The following is a 17018-nucleotide window of genomic DNA, read 5'->3' as shown; positions in this document are numbered from 1 at the left end:
CTATTCCTGAGGACAGACTCTGTGGTGGAATTTCTCTATTCAGGGATTGTGTTGGACGCTCAGAGGGGGAACGATGAGCGTTTTGTCTTCTAATACAAATGCCGGCACTGATAAGTCAGACTCTGTATGTGAGAATGATGATAACACAGAAATATCGCTGACTACATCTAATGTACCCAGTACTGGCCATAGAGGAAGTCATTCATTTCTATACATACGTCTCCAACCGCCGCCGGTGTCACCCATGTCCTCATCTCAGTCCAGACTGCCTGTAAGATGACCGCTATCCGGACAGCTTGCGGCAACAGACATCAGTAAGGGGGGGGGGGGGAGGAGGTCGGGGGGGGTCAGACTTCTGGTACGAGGATTCCTCTTAATAAATTATCTTTTACATTAATGTCTCCCTGGGCCCCGGGGCCCGTCTGATACATGGGATGTGTGCATGAATATCCTTCTTCTTCTCATAGACAAAGCTTATTGAATGCCCCTCATGAATCCGACACAAGAATGTCACATCGCTGCATGGAGGTTGTCAATTTTTATTTTTGATGTTGACTCCAAGCAAAAAGTTTTTCTTCATCGGTCAATCCACCCAAAAGTCATATTCTACATTTTGGCAGAATAAACCCCATGATAGTCTCTTCTATCTCTCTGTTGTTCCCGGGTCTGTACACCTGCTGTGCCCATTATGAGAGGTTCCCACTATCCCTGCTGGATTTTTATTTATTTCAGGAAGAACTGGAACACACAAAGCTGGGATTGAACTGGGTCTAAAATGATTGCAGGGAGATACAGTATCTCACAAAAGTTAGTACACCCCTCACATTTTTGGTAAATTTCTGATTCTACCTTTTCATGTGACAACACTGAAGAAATGACACTTTGCTACAATGTAAAGTAGTGAGTGTACAGCTTGTATAACAGTGTAAATTTGCTGTCCCCTCAAAATAACTCAACACACAGCCATTAATGTCAAAACCGCTGGCGACAAAAGTAAGTACACCCCTAAGTGAAAATGTCCAAACTGGGCCCAAAGTTTCAATATTTTGTGTGGCCACCATTATTTTCCAGCACAGCCTTAAGCCTCTTGGGCATGGAGTTCGCCAGAGCTTCACAGGTTGTCACTGGAGTCCTCTTCCACTCCTCCATGATGACATCACAGAGCTGGTGGATGTTAGAGACCTTGCGCTCCTCCACCTTCTGTTTGAGGATGTCCCACAGATGCTCAATAGGGTTTAGGTCTGGAGACATGCTTGGCCAGTCCATCACCTTTACCCTCAGCTTCTTTAGCAAGGCAGTGGTCGTCTTGGAGGTGTGTTTGGAGTCGTTATCATGTTGGAATACTGCCCTGCGGCCCAGTCTCCGAAGGGAGGGGATCATACTCTGCTTCAGTATGTCACAGTACATGTTGGCATTCATGGTTCCCTCAATGAACTGTAGCTCCCCAGTGCCGGCAGCACTCATGCAGCCCCAGACCATGACACTCCCACCATCATGCTTGACTGTAGGCAAGACACACTTGTCTTTGTACTCCTCACCTGGTTGCCACCACACATGCTTGACACCATCTGAACCAAATAAGTTAATCTTGGTCTCATCAGACCACAGGACATGGTTCCAGTAATCCATGTCCTTAGTCTTCTTATCTTCAGCAAGCTGTTTGTGAGCTTTCTTGTGCATCATCTTTAGAAGAGGCTTCCTTCTGGGACGACAGCCATGCAGACCAATTTGATGCAGTGTGCGGCGTATGGTCTGAGCACTGACAGGCTGACCCCCCCCCCACACCCCTTCAACCTCTGCAGCAATGCTGGCAGCACTCATATGTCTATTTCCCAAAGACCACCTCTGGATATGACGCTGAGCACGTGCACTCAACTTCTTTGGTCGACCATGGCGAGGCCTGTTCTGAATGGAACCTGTCCTGTTAAACCGCTGTATGGTCTTGGCCACCATGCTGCATCTCAGTTTCAGGGTCTTGGCAATCTTCTTCTAGCCTAGGCCATCTTTATGTAGAGCAACAATTCTTTTTTTCAGATCCTCAGAGAGTTCTTTGCCATGAGGTGCCATGCTGAACTTCCAGTGTCCAGTATGAGAGAGTGAGAGCGATAACACCAAATTTACCACACCTGCTCCCCATTCACACCCGAGACCTTATAACTCTAACGAGTCACATGACACCGGGAAGGGCAAATGGCTAATTGGGCCCAATTTGGACATTTTCACTTAGGGTGTACTCACTTTTGTTGCCAGCGGTTTAGACATTAATGGCTGTGTGTTGAGTTATTTTGAGGGGACAGCAAATTTACACTGTTATACAAGCTGTACACTCACTACTTTACATTGTAGCAAAGTGTCATTTCTTCAGTGTTGTCACATGAAAAGATAGAATAAAATATTTACAGAAATGTGAGGGGTGTACTTACTTTTGTTAGACCTCTATGAGAGTATCTCCGGTATAGGAATCCAGGGGCCAACTATAAGTAAAATATACCTTTTGTGGAGATGTTCCTTTCATGTTAGACTATAAATACCATTACTGCTAATCTAATAGGCGGGTCTGTCTGTCTTTGTCCCACCAGCTCCTGAAATTCGTCCCCGAAAAGAGCGACATCGACCTGCTAGAAGAACACAAGCATGAGATTGACCGCATGGCAAGAGCAGACCGATTCCTGTATGAGATGAGCAGGTGAGGCGGCAGATGGCGCTTGTAGCGGGGTTTTCTGCCCTGTCTGTGTATATATATATATGTATAATATGTATGTATATATATATATGTATGTGTGTGTGTATATATATATATATATATATATATATATATGTATATATATGTGTATATATATAAATATATATACTGTATATGTGTGTATATATATATATATACCACCACGTGCTCATGTATAGTGATTCCCTTACTGGAACGTGAGACCCCCTTTTAAGGAAGGTCAGACAGGCATGAAACATGGAGATAGCCAATAGGATAGGGTCCACTCTGACATCCGGCACCAGGTCCACCACTGTATTCCATCAACAGTAACGTATCCTCATATGCTCTTATTTCACAGGTAATAGATAATGATGTCCATTCCCCCTTAAGGGGGGAATGGACATCATTATCTTAAGAGCATATGAGGATACGTTACTGTTGATGGAATACAGTGGTGGACCTGGTTCCGGATGTCAGAGTGGACCCTATCCTATTGGCTATCTCCATGTTTCATGCCTGTCTGACCTTCCGTAAAAGGGGGTCTCACGTTCCGGTAAGGGAATCACTATACATGAGCACGTGGTGGTCTTCAGGATTGTGGTCTAATCTTATGGTGTTGGAATCTTTCTACATTCATTCCTGAATTTAGCACCTGGCCTCACGGACTTTTATGGACTTTGTTTAGTCTTTCTTCTGATGCATTCATTTGTTTAGAAGTGTTTGGCGCTGTACTATTAATTTTTACTATAAATATTAGTACCCAGTTATATTATGTACACCTAGGAAAGAATCCAGGACTTTTTAAAAGCAATCTAGTGAGCTGGCCAGAACCACCTCTGGAGGGAGTCTATTCCACATTTTCACAGCTCTTACTGTGAAGAAACTTTTCTGTATTTGGAGACTAAATCTGTTTTTCTCTTAGCAAAGAAACATCACAAATAGCAAAGACACATCCCAATCTAGCAAAGAGATGGCCCAATCCAGCAAAGAGACAGCCCAATCCGTCAAAGAGACATCTATATATGGAAAAGAGATGGCCCAATCCAGCAAAGAGACATCCCCATTTAGCAAAGAAAACACATACAAATGAACTTCTCTAGCCTGCAGATGGCGCTGTTCCCTCGCTCGGTTCACTCTCACAGAGAAAGAAATACGTTGTATACAATCATAGTCTAAATAAAAAAAATAATACATTAAATCCCACCTCCGGCCTTCTCTTCAGTGTTGCACAGGTATACAGGCTCCTCTCCTGTAGGGGGCGCTGGGCGGGTCAGTGCCCGAGCTTTAATCCTTAACTGCAGTGGAGGAAAGTGAGGTCACATCCTAAAACGGATACTCAGGGCTTCCCTTCAGTCTTGCACAGTTGTATCAGCTCCTCTCCTGGACTGAAATAGCTTTATTTGATTTCCCTGCACACTGTGAGCTTCTCACAATGTGCATTAGATTCTGGAAGAAATCGGTTGGAGCTCGCCTCATTTCCTGGCTGGAGGACGTCCAGCATCATCTAGCATTTTTATCCTCAGCCTTACTATCCCTGGCACACCCCAGGGTCTAAAACAAGATACAGTGCCTTGCGAAAGTATTCGGCCCCCTTGAACTTTGCGACCTTTTGCCACATTTCAGGCTTCAAACATAAAGATATAAAACTGTAATTTTTTGTGAAGAATCAACAACAAGTGGGACACAATCAGGAAGTGGAACGAAATTTATTGGATATTTCAAACTTTTTTAACAAATAAAAAACTGAAAAATTGGGTGTGCAAAATTATTCAGCCCCCTTAAGTTAATATTTTGTAGTGCCACCTTTTGCTGCGATTACAGCTGTAAGTCGCTTGGGGTATGTCTCTATCAGTTTTGCACATCGAGAGACTGAAATTTCTGCCCATTCCTCCTTGCAAAACAGCTCAAGCTCAGTGAGGTTGAATGGAGAGCGTTTATGAACAGCAGTTTTCAGTTCTTTCCACAGATTCTCGATTGGATTCAGGTCTGGACTTTGACTCGGCCATTCTAACACCTGGATATGTTTATTTGTGAACCATTCCATTGTAGATTTTGCTTTATGTTTTGGATCATTGTCTTGTTGGAAGACAAATCTCCGTCCCAGTCTCAGGTCTTTTGCAGACTCCATCAGGTTTTCTTCCAGAATGGTCCTGTATTTGGCTCCATCCATCTTCCCATCAATTTTAACCATCTTCCCCGTCCCTGCTGAAGAAAAGCAGGCCCAAACCATGATGCTGCCACCACCATGTTTGACAGTGGGGATGGTGTGTTCAGGGTGATGAGCTGTGTTGCTTTTATGCCAAACATAACGTTTTGCATTGTTGCCAAAAAGTTTGATTTTGGTTTCATCTGACCGGAGCTCCTTCTTCCACATGTTTGGTGTCTCCCAGGTGGCTTGTGGCAAACTTTAAATGACACTTTTTATGGATATCTTTAAGAAATGGCTTTCTTCTTGCCACTCTTCCATAAAGGCCAGATTTGCGCAGTATATGACTGATTGTTGTCCTATGGACAGAGTCTCCCACCTCAGCTGTAGATCTCTGCAGTTCATCCAGAGTGATCATGGGCCTCTTGGCTGCATCTCTGATCAGTCTTCTCCTTGTATGAGCTGAAAGTTTAGAGGGACGGCCAGGTCTTCGTAGATTTGCAGTGGTCTGATACTCCTTCCATTTCAATATTATCGCTTGCACAGTGCTCCTTGGGATGTTTAAAGCTTGGGAAATATTTTTGTATCCAAATCCGGCTTTAAACTTCTCCACAACAATATCTCGGACCTGCCTGGTGTGTTCCTTGTTCTTCATGATGCTCTCTGTGCTTTAAGTCTCGGTTTCCACTAGTGCGGCTACGAAGTCGTGCTACTTCTAGCACGACTTCGTAGCGAAAGTAAACTGCGGCTTCAGTGAGACTTGTCCCTCATATATAGAGGGAAGTCGCGCTCAAAAGTAGTACACGATTTACTTTTGAAGTCGCGGCAACTGAAGCCGCGGCAGTGGAAACGGACCTCATTGAAAACAATGGGTTTTTACTTGCTGTGCGACTTGACATGTGTCAAGTCGCACCGCAAGTCGCACTAGTGGAAACCGGGCCTAAACGGACCTCTGAGACTATCACAGTGCAGGTGCATTTATATGGAGACTTGATTACACACAGGTGGATTCTATTTATCATTATTAGTCATTTAGGTCAACATTGGATCATTCAGAGATCCTCACTGAACTTCTGGAGAGAGTTTGCTGCACTGAAAGTAAAGGGGGCTGAATAATTTTGCACGCCCAATTTTTCAGTTTTTTATTTGTTAACAAAGTTTGAAATATCCAATAAATTTCATTCCACTTCATGATTGTGTCCCACTTGTTGATTCTTCACAAAAAATTACAGTTTTATATCTTTATGTTTGAAGCCTGAAATGTGGCAAAAGGTCGCAAAGTTCAAGGGGGCTGAATACTTTCGCAAGGCACTGTATGTAATGAAAATGATAATAATAACAATATAAAGAAAATAAATAACAACATATTTGAAAATAATCTTTTATTTAAAAATGAATTAGCATGTTGATGAGGGGGAAGTGAATTTATAAACAAATTAAACTTAAACTTTAATTTAAAATGTAAAAGGTTTTCTCAGAAACTGATACAGCTTTTAACATTAACCAGTTCCCGACCTGCCGCCGCCTATTTACTATGGCAATGTGGCTCTCAACGTAAATCTACGTCGGTCGCGAGCAGGGAGCTAGGGGTCGAGCGCGCGCCGGCAGCGGGGAAGCCGATTCAGCGGCAGGCGGCTCTGATTGCTGCCTGACACCCGCGATCGCTCCCCGCTGAGAGAGAAGAACGGTCGGCTATTGTAAACACAGCTGACCGTTCTTCTCCCTGGAATGATCACAGAGCGCCTGTGATCCTTCTATATAGGATCACAGGTCTCTATGGTCATTTCACAAGCCCCGCCCCATACAGTTAGAAACACGCCCCTAGGTACAAATTTAACCCCTTGATCACCAATAGTATTAACCCCTTCCCTGCCAGTGTCATTATTACAGTAACAGTGCATATTTTTAGCACTGATTACTGTAGTAATGTCACTGGTCCCCCCAAAAGTGTAAAAAATTTCAGGGGTCTGATCTGTCCGCAGCAATGTCGCAGTCCCGCTAAAAATCGCAGATCGCCGCCATTACTAGTAAAAAAAAAAAAAAAAAAAACAATAAAAATGACATAAATCGTTCCCGTAGTTAGTAGACATGATAACTTTTGAGCAAAGCAATCAAAATACGCTTATTGCTTTTTTTTTTTTTTTTTTTTTTTTTTTTTTTTTTTACGAAAAATATGTAGCCGAAAACAAATTGGCCTAAAATGGTAAAAAATTAGATTTTTTTTTTTTTTTTTGAGAATTGTCGCTCTTTTTTTGTTTATAGCGCAAAAAATAAAAATCGCACAGGTGATCAAATACCACCAAAAGAAATCTCTGTTTGTGGGAAAAAAAGGACATCAATTTTATTTGGGTACAGCGTCGCACGACTGCGCAGTTGTCCGTTAAAATAACGCAGTGCCGAATCACAAAAAATGGCCTTAAGGGGGAAAATCTTCCGGTCCAGAACTGGTTAATTGGTTTGCGAGTGACAGACTTTTTTTAATGCATTTATCAAACAAACTACAGTGCCTTGCGAAAGTATTCACACCCCTTGATTTTCCACATTTTGTCATGTTACAACCAAAAATGTAAATGTATTTTATTGGGATTTTATGTGATAGACCGACACAAAGTGGCCATAATTGTGAAGTGGAAGGAAAATGATAAATTGTTTTTAAATATTTTTACAAATAAATCTGTGAAAAGTGTGGCTGCATTTGTATTCACCCCCCGGAGTCAATACTTTGTAGAACCGCCTTTCCCTGCAATTACAGCTGCAAGTCTTTTTGGGAATGTCTCTACCAGCTTTGCACATCTAGAGAGGACATTTTTGCCCATTCTTCTTTGCAAAATATCTCAAGCTCTGTCAGATTGGATGGAGAGCGTCTGTGAACAGCAATTTTCAAGTCTTGCCACAGATTCTCAATGAGATTTAGGTCTGGACTGTGGCTGGGCCATTCTAATACATGAATATGCTTTCATGTAAACCATTCCATTGTAGCTCTGGCTGTATCTTTAGGGTCGTTATCCCAATGAAATACATTTATGATTTTGGTTGTAACATGACAAAATGTGGAAAATTTCAAGTGGTATGAATACTTTTTCAAGGCGCTGTACATTATCAGTGAAAATTTTCAGTTTGTTTTAGCAGCTTAATAGCAGTATTCTGATATTGTAATACTTCCGTTCCCTTCTCCAGGATCGATCATTACCAGCAGCGGCTGCAGGCTTTGTTCTTCAAGAAGAAACTTCCAGAGAGGCTGGCGGAGGCCAAACCAAAGGTTGAAGGTGAGTGGAAAGAATTAGTAAGGAGAACCTGTCATTACAACACGCAGAACAAAACTATCCCTGTGCTGAGATCCCAGGTCTACACAGGTGCTTTGCTTATGAGGGGATCCCGCCATCTCTACCCTGTGTAATGAGATGTTCCCACCATTTGTGTCCTGAGTTCCTGGGTCTGTACACTTGCTGTGCCCATTATGAGGGGTTCCCACCATCCCTGTGGTGAGTTCCCAGGTCTGTACACCTGCTGTGCCCATTATGAGGGGTTCCCACCATCCCTGTGTTGAGTTCCTGGGTCTGTACACTTGCTGTGCCCATTATGAGGGGTTCCCACCATCCCTGTGCTGAGTTCCCGGGTCTGTACACCTGCTGTGCCCATTATGAGGGGTTCCCACCATCCCTGTGTTGAGTTCCTGGGTCTGTACACTTGCTGTGCCCATTATGAGGACTTCCCACCATCCCTGTGCTGAGTTCCTGGGTCTGTACACCTGCTGTGGCCATTATGAGGGGTTTCCACCATCCCTGTGCTGAGTTCCTGGGTCTGTACACCTACTGTACCCATTATGAGAGGTTAATTTTGTTTATTGAAAAATCTTACAAACAACAACTTATATACAATAAAACCATAATAAATAAATTAATAAATAACATATTTACAAAATAATTAAATATAACTATACAAAACCAAAAACCAAACAAGAACATAATAAATAAACCAAATTGCGCACAGCATAAACCCTACGAGAGAGCCAGACTAAGGAACATCACCGTCACCATGCATGGAGCCTTTTATCAAAAATATATTTTATCTGAAAATCTAGGGGAGTGAAGCAAGGACAGAAAGAAAAGCCGCACACCCCGAGATCAACAGGCAGCAGCTACAGAGTCCTGATATTCCTCCACGCCTTTATCCAGGCCTCCTGCTGCCACCTGTCTTTCTCAAGACCCCGAATCTTCCCAACCTCACCCAGAATGTTCTGCACCACCACCTCAACAGGGAGGATTTTACTCCGTAAGGATACCTGGCACCGTGCACTCCACGTGAAATAACGGACTACTACACTAACTAAAAAAAGTGTTTCCAAATCATAATCCCGGCGAGTCTGGAATGCCCCATACACCCACTCTGCATAACTCATATGGGGGAGGAAGGGTACACTCAGAGCCCTCCCTACCCTCTTGTACACCTCTATATTAAAAGGGCACTGAAGCAAAAAATGATCCATGGACTCCACCGCACCTCCACACTCTACTCTCGGGCAGCCACGATCACTCACAGAGAGAAACTTCAGGTTGCCCTTCACATATAGTTTTCCATGGAAAGCGAGCCAAGCCTGATCCCTAAACTTCATTGGGATTCTCTCCAAATTAATCAAACGCAAACCCTCCCCCAAAACTAGGCTTGGGCAATCCCTTAAGGCCAGTGGTTCGCAAAAAACAGAGCTCATGATCCGCTTCTCAAGAAGTTTCCTTGGAAGAGATCTGATCTCCCCTGCCGTTACTTGCCACTGCCGAAGTATTTTCAAACACGGGGCAACATAAGTCGGGAGCTTATCATGCTTGACCCTCAGGCTTTTCACTGGCCCACCATTTTCCCAGTTTCGCAGAAAGGGCCTAAACCAGGACTGGAAAATACCAACCCACCCAGGCGGTCTCTCTGCCAACATGTTACCAAGGTTGTACTTTACAAACATCAGAGAGAAAAAGACTACAGGGTTGATCATTCCTAGACCACCCTCCCGCCTAGGAAGATAAGTCACACTCCTTTTGACAAGGTTTATTCTGTTTCCCCATAACAGCTGGAAGAAACAACTATAGATCCTGGTATAGAGAGACACTGGCAAAATGCAGACAAAACTGACATACAGAAAAATTGGAATCAGGTAACCTTTGATCAGATCAACCTTTTCCCTTAAGGAAAACCGCCAACTTTTCCAGCTCGCCACCTTGGCATTGGCATTCTCCAGCCTGCTCACCCAATTTGCATGACCATAGTCACCTGGGCCAAATTCAATGCCTAGAACTCTAATTTTTTGTTGGGGCTCCGGGAAGTCATCCGGGAGAACAAAGCTCTCACCTTCCACGCCCATCCAGAAAGCTTCACACTTGTCCTGGTTGACCTTTGAACCTGATGCTTCCGCATACTGCCTTGTCACTGAGACCACCTCCTGCGCTTCCCCAGTCCCAGAGACAAAAACAGAAACGTCATCAGCATAAGCCACAACCTTCAAAGGAGGCTCACCAGCGATGCCCAAAGGTACCCCACACAATGGTCCACTCTCTAGCCTTCTAATGAAGGGGTCGATTGCAAACGCATATAGCAGAGGACTCAAAGGACACCCCTGACGCACACCTGAGCCAACCACAAAGGGCTGCCCAACCCAACCATTAACCAGAGGAAAGCTTTCAGCCCCTTTGTACAAAATCTTGAGCCAATCAATGAAACCCCCCTCCAGGCCATACTTGCCAAGAAGGAGCCATAGGTACTCATGATTAACCCTATCAAAGGCCTTAGCCTGATCCAATGTCAGCAGATATTTACCCCAACCAGCAGCCCTACAACGCTCCAAGGCCTCCCGGACAGCTAACACAGCTGAGAAAGTGCTTCTACCCTGGATTGCGCAGTGCTGGTGATGGGATAACAAATCGCCTGCCACTGATGATAATCGCCAGAAAAAAATCTTTGCCAGTATCTTTCTATCGACATTAAGAAGGCTAATGGGGCGCCAATTCTCAATCATCGAAGGATCTTTGCCCTTTGACAGAAGAACCACTGCAGATTGCCTCATGGAAGGAGGGAGAGAACCCTCATGCAAACAGCCATTAAAAACCTCCGCAAGGTGTGAAGCCAGGATCTTCTTAAAACATTTATAAAATTCGGCTGTCAAACCATCTGGCCCTGGCGTTTTCCTGATGGCTAGTTTATCAATAGCCTGGATCACCTCATCTGCAGTGATTTCATCTGTCAAATTCATCAAAGGAACAATATTTTCCAGACCTGGCGTAGAGTCCAAAAAACTCAACATCCCTGTCCGATCAAGGTTCTTTCCTCCCAGGAGATCAGCATAGTATGACCTGACGACCTCCAGGATCCCTGACCTAGACTTCGTCAGAGAGCCCGTACTGTCCTTCAGGCCATTGACCGTCTTAACTGCTACGCTCTGTTTACAATTCTGGTAAGGGTCAGGCGAATGGTATTTCCCATAGTCCCTTTCCTGAACCAAAGAGGCGTGCCGGTCATATTGATGGGTCCTCAGGAGGAGCTTCACCTCAGAGATCGCCCCAGAATCTCCTCCATTCGATACAAGGCGGTCAAGTTTCCTCCGCAAACGCTGGTAGGTGATATACTTATCTTGCTGTCTCTTTCTCCCTATGGCCTTGAAAAGCCTAACAGTCCGCTGTTTTATAAGCTCCCACCATTCTGACTTACTGTTGCAAAAGTCTAGGATAGTTACCTGTGCCTGAAAAAATTCCTCAAAGGATTGTCTTACTTCCTCGTCATCCAGGAGGGCCGAATTCAATCTCCAGATACCCCTCCCCCTAGGTGGCACGCCTGAGGCATTCAGAGTCAAATATAGAATACAGTGATCAGAAAACTCCACTGCCCGACAAACAGGTGCCGAAAAAGCAGAGTCCTCCTTTAAAAAAAACCTATCTATCCTACTCTGACTATTACCTCGCTGAAAAGTGAACCCCGTGCTGTCTGGGCAGCGCTTAATGTGCACATCTACCAGACCTGCTTCCCTAACCATGGCATTCAGGAAAAGGCTGTCATAGCCCAGCTTATCTCTGAAACCTCTCCTGTCTTTAGGCCTAGTAATGGTGTTGAAGTCACCTCCAAAGATAACCTGCTGAGCCGTAAAAAGAAAAGGCTTAATCTTTGTAAAGAGGCATTTCCTGTCCCATTTTGTCTGGGGACCATAGATGTTAATCAGGCGCAGGTCCTGCCCCCTCACAGAGACATCCAAAATCATGCATCTCCCAATCTCTACCTCAATTACCCGTCGGCATGTTACCATACCAGAAAAAAGGACCGCAACCCCGCTGTAAGGCTCGGCCGCAAGAGACCAAAAGGAGGGACCACGCTTCCACTCCTTCTTTGCCAGATGTATATCAGCCAGATTACTGAGATGGGTCTCTTGCAAAAACAAAATGTCAGCATCAAACTCGCTGAGCAAAAATAAGGCCATATGACGAGCACTCACTGATTTTAAGCTGGCAACATTAATGGTTGCCACTTTTAACGGAGTGGGAACTGCCATTAGGATAATTGAGGCAGCCGTTTCTTAGCCTGACTACTCTCTCTTCCTGGAGAACCAGTGCGCTTCAATGCACCCTGGGACTCATCATCCATAGAAGACGCCGTACTCAACGAGTCCCATTCATCGTCATCATCTGACAGGACCCCAAACTTATTTTTCAAGGGCAAAACCTTAGGACTTTGGGCAACTGAACACCTTTTTTTTTTTCTTTTGCCCTTCTTCCTTTTCTCCTCCAACCATTCCACATCATCCTTGGACAAACTGCAAATTACAGTCTCCCCACTCTTAGCCTCCCCTTCACCCCCACTCTCCCTTACCTTATCTGCCACCAGGCCAGCCTCTTCACCATTTTCCCCACTCCTCTGCATCCCCTGGTCCCCAATAGAAGCCCTGAAATGTCGAGGGGGTGGGACTGGCACTGCACTTGATGCCCCTGCATCAGCACCTCTTGCGGCCTCTGCAATTTTGGAGGACATAGACACAGAAGGATTGGACACATTCTCGGTAACTGATACATGCAAACGCACAGACTGGGGCACCACAGATTTGGAAGACACTGACACACTGGGAATTGGCACAGACTGGGAAATCACAGACTGGGAAGACACAGGCACACTAGGCAAACGCACAGACTGGGAAGACACAGGCACACTAGGCAAACGCACAGACTGGGAAGACACATGCACACTGGGCATTGGCACAGACTCAGAGGGAATCGCAGGCACCCTAGCTGCTGAGCTCTGAGCATCCTCCATGTCCAGGCGGAAGAACTCTCTCATGAGCTCAGGCTGGTTATGCATTGCCTCGGGACACTGGCTATAAGGATGCCCAACCGAATTGCACAAGTTGCACCTTATAATGTTGCAATCCTTTGCCAAATGCCCTAAATCCTGACACAGAGAGCATTTCATCACTGGACAGGAGGATGCAAAGTGCCCTTTATCCCCACATTTATTACACAGTTTTGGCTGGCCTGGATAAAAGATGGTCAGCCTGTCCCTTCCCAGGAAAGCTGAGGATGGCAGATGCTGGATGACATTATCAATAACCCTCAGTTTTAGCTGCACAGACCATCCCCCCGTCCATATTCCTCGGTCATCCATAATTTTGTGTAAGGGGCTCAGGATGTCTCCATATCTCCTCAGCCATACAAATAAATCCCCTTGTGGTATGGACTCATTGCGCACAAGAATCGTCACCATTTTAATAAGTGGCTGACGTGACACAACTTTGGGGATGAGCCCTCTCCAGTCCGGCAGGCTCCTACACACATGCTCATATTTCTCCCAAAATATGTCCAAAGACTCCGGACGGATAAAGGACAAATCATACTCATAGGAGCCGGTCGGACTGATCAGGGCGAAGATATCTTCGGGTCTAAACCCCATCTGCAGAATCTTATCAACCACAGCTCTCCTATATGGGGGAATACCTTCGCCTTCCCATCTGAGCTGAACCACATTCCTCCTTTTAAATAGTGAGGAAGATAAACCATTTCCATGCTCCCCCCTACCAGATCCTGTAGCAGCACCAGCATAGGTTTTCCTCCCAGACATACCAGTAATTACAGCATTGTCCTTAGACACAACCACACCTGCTGACAAGGAGCCTGAATCAACCCTTGCAGTCTTTGGAGCAGCAGAGACAAGACCCACCCCCTCCCCCTTCTCTAAGCACTCAGCTGCTTTCCTGGGTTCAATCACAGTTTTTTTTACTGCAGAATCCCCAACAGTTGTAGCACTACTGCTCCCAGCATCTCCTGCACCATTTTCAGGAACAACAGCTTTATCTGGGTCAGGAAAAGCCTTTGCAATGTCCGTGGTGCTCCTCTCTGCAGACACTTCAACCAAAAGCTCAAAGTTATTTTCAGTTTTCCCACCAATCGCATTTAAAGTTTTTTTAGCAGGTGCATCAGGTTGCACTGCATGCTGCACATTGTCTATGGGTGTGGGCTGACAGCCCATAGCACTACAACCCTCAGCAAGCACATTGTCATTAAAGTTCACATCACCACCTTGCACACACACTGTACCTGCTTGCTGTGTTACCTCTGCAGTGTCATGGCTGATGGTGGGATCAAACTTCCTCCTGGATGTTGCAGGCTTAATGGTGAATGTTCCTCTCTCCACAGGTCTCTCTTTCATAGGGCGAGGAACGGTATCCATCTCCTCATCTGAGGAATCCACAGAAAAATGTAACTTTCTTCCATCCAGAGGGGTTTCCAGCTCAGCGATGAACTCCAACATGCCAGTACCCCCCTCAACCTCCTGCTCAGATGTTCCACATTGCTGCTGCAGAGGGAGGGAGACAGAGGCCTCCGCCATTGGGGGCTCAGCAGATGTCTGAGGTGTTGAAGAGCTGGGCTCATCCTCCGGGCCCACTTTCTCACTCTCTGCTGACTCTGTCGGTACCTGCATCTCTTCACTGGCTGGGTCACTCTCCATGCTGGAAACGGTTCCTCTCCTCATACGGCTGAAACGTTCCTCATTCCTGTATTTTTCCTTAAAAGCTCCGCTACTTTCCTTCAGAGAGCTCACCAACTCTTTCTGCTTCCTCAAAGCTTGCTCCAAGTCCTTTAATTCAGGCCTCAGAGCCGGTCTCTTCTTACTGTACAGTTTGGCACAATACAACTTTTTCTTTTTAAATTCAGTTTTTAAAGCTGCCAATTTCTCCTCCTCTTTCTCAATCCTTGTCAGCTTGTCCACAATCCTCCGTCTAAAGGTAGATAGGGATTCACCCCTCCTTGGGCCGCGCTCCATGTCTTCCATAGGCTGAGGCCTAGTCTCAGGCCTATCCAGGGGGCCCCCGCCGGGGTCCTCCCCAGGATCCAGCATCCCTCCTGGGGCAGAGAAACAACTCTAGCCCCTGGCTTCTGGAAGCACACGAGCTAAGGAATCAGCAACCTCACACCTCGCTGTCAGGGAGTGGAATGGCAGTTTCCCACCATCCCTGTGTTGAGTTCCTGGGTCTGTACACTTGCTGTGCCCATTATGAGGACTTCCTGCCATCCCTGTGCTGAGTTCCTTGGTCTGTACACTTGCTGTGCCCATTATGAGGGGTTCCCACCATCCCTGTGCTGAGTTCCTTGGTCTGTACACCTGCTGTGCCCATTATGAGGGGTTCCCACCATCCCTGTGCTGAGTTCCCGGGTCTGTACACCTGCTGTGCCCATTATGAGGACTTCCTGCCATCCCTCTGCTGAGTTCCCGGGTCTGTACACCTGCTGTGCCCATTATGAGGGGTTCCCACCATCCCTGTGCTGAGTTCCTGGGTCTGTACACCTGCTGTGGCCATTATGAGGGGTTTCCACCATCCCTGTGCTGAGTTTCTGGGTCTGTACACCTACTGTACCCATTATGAGAGGTTCTCACCATTCCTGCTGGATTTTGATTTATTTTATATTATGTAGAATTTAAAAGAAGGAGCTGGGAACACCCAAAAATTGGCAAAACTCCCAAGTGTTGAAGGACATTGTTGTTGGAGTCGGGCATGGCTGGGAGACCCCACTCTGAGTTCCCAGGATATATATCTTGGGTTTCACAGCCTGTCTATAATTGGAACCTCAATTTTGCTATACTGGCCTTCTGACCCTAATTAATAAACTTTGTTTTTGCTTCCAAGCTCTTCTCTTGGCGTGTAAGGAACTGACCCGGAGTAAGCGGTTAAAGCAGCTTCTGGAGGTGGTCCTGGCGTTCGGGAACTACATGAACAAAGGACAGCGAGGAAACGCCTTTGGATTTAAAGTCGCAAGCTTGAATAAAATCATTGACACCAAGTCCAGTATAGACAGGTGAGCAAAATGAATTTCCTTCAATTGAATGTTGAGTAGAGATGAGCGCCATTCGTCATTTCATGGCGCTGCTTATTTTATTCCTTTATATCACAATGTCATAACAATATAGTGGGATTTATTGTACATCAAGCAGTACAGACATTAACGTTGCTAAATGCCGAAATAAGAGAAGTTAACCACACATACAGGCTACTTCCGGTCCGGTCCGAGAGAAGTAGCAAAGCACATTGGCTGTGATTTTTAGATTGAGCTTTTTCAGAATTATAAACCCCATTTTGGCCAATAGAGGGAGCTGCCGATCTGGGGAAATAATAGTATTAGAGAAAATATAGGGAAAATTTGAGCTTAAGCCCCCGTTCACACTAAGGCGACCTGTGAGGCGACCTGGTCGCCTCACAGGTCGCCGCAGGTCGCCTTCCATAGGGAAGCTGTGGACCCGTTCTAATAGGAGCGACACAAGTCGCTTCGACTTAGAAAAAGGGTCCGGAGCTTCTTTGGGGCGACCAGGAGGCGACCGCCATAGACTTCAATTTTATGAAGTCCGTGGCGGCCGCTCCGAGGTCGCGGCGCGCTGCTCGCACCGTGACCTCGGAGGTCGCCCCTCGAAGTAGCATCACCTGCATGTGAACGGGGACTCAACAATGTTTGTTTAAAAAAACATGTAACTTTGTATCTCTCTATCTCCCATCTGAACAATGTTTATAAACAACCTCACTATGTTCTCTATGTGCCGGCTCACACTGAAGCGGCACGACTTCGGGGGCGACCTGTGAAGTCGCGTGCACCGCGACTTCGGCGCGACTTGCACGGACTTCATAAAATTAATATCTATGCAGGTCAACCCGAAGTAGTA

The 17018-nt window shown here is 45.7% G+C and overlaps 1 protein-coding gene across 2 annotated transcripts in view; it reads left to right on the top strand.

The window, feature by feature from the left end:
- The window catches only part of DAAM2 (dishevelled associated activator of morphogenesis 2), a 342052-nt gene that overhangs the window by 288649 nt on the left and 36385 nt on the right, over window positions 1-17018 (top strand). For both annotated transcript variants that reach the window (XM_082249299.1, XM_082249298.1), the window contains 3 exons: window positions 2580-2686; window positions 8028-8116; window positions 15994-16162. In XM_082249299.1, coding sequence (XP_082105425.1) covers window positions 2580-2686; window positions 8028-8116; window positions 15994-16162 — 365 coding nt within the window. The remainder of the gene's footprint in view (window positions 1-2579; window positions 2687-8027; window positions 8117-15993; window positions 16163-17018) is intronic.

Source organism: Pelophylax lessonae (assembly GCF_965119305.1).
Source record: "Pelophylax lessonae genome assembly, chromosome: 3".
Classification (NCBI taxonomy): domain Eukaryota; kingdom Metazoa; phylum Chordata; class Amphibia; order Anura; family Ranidae; genus Pelophylax; species Pelophylax lessonae.
Note: the sequence above shows the minus strand (reverse complement) of the source record. Positions and strands in the feature narration are given on the sequence as shown.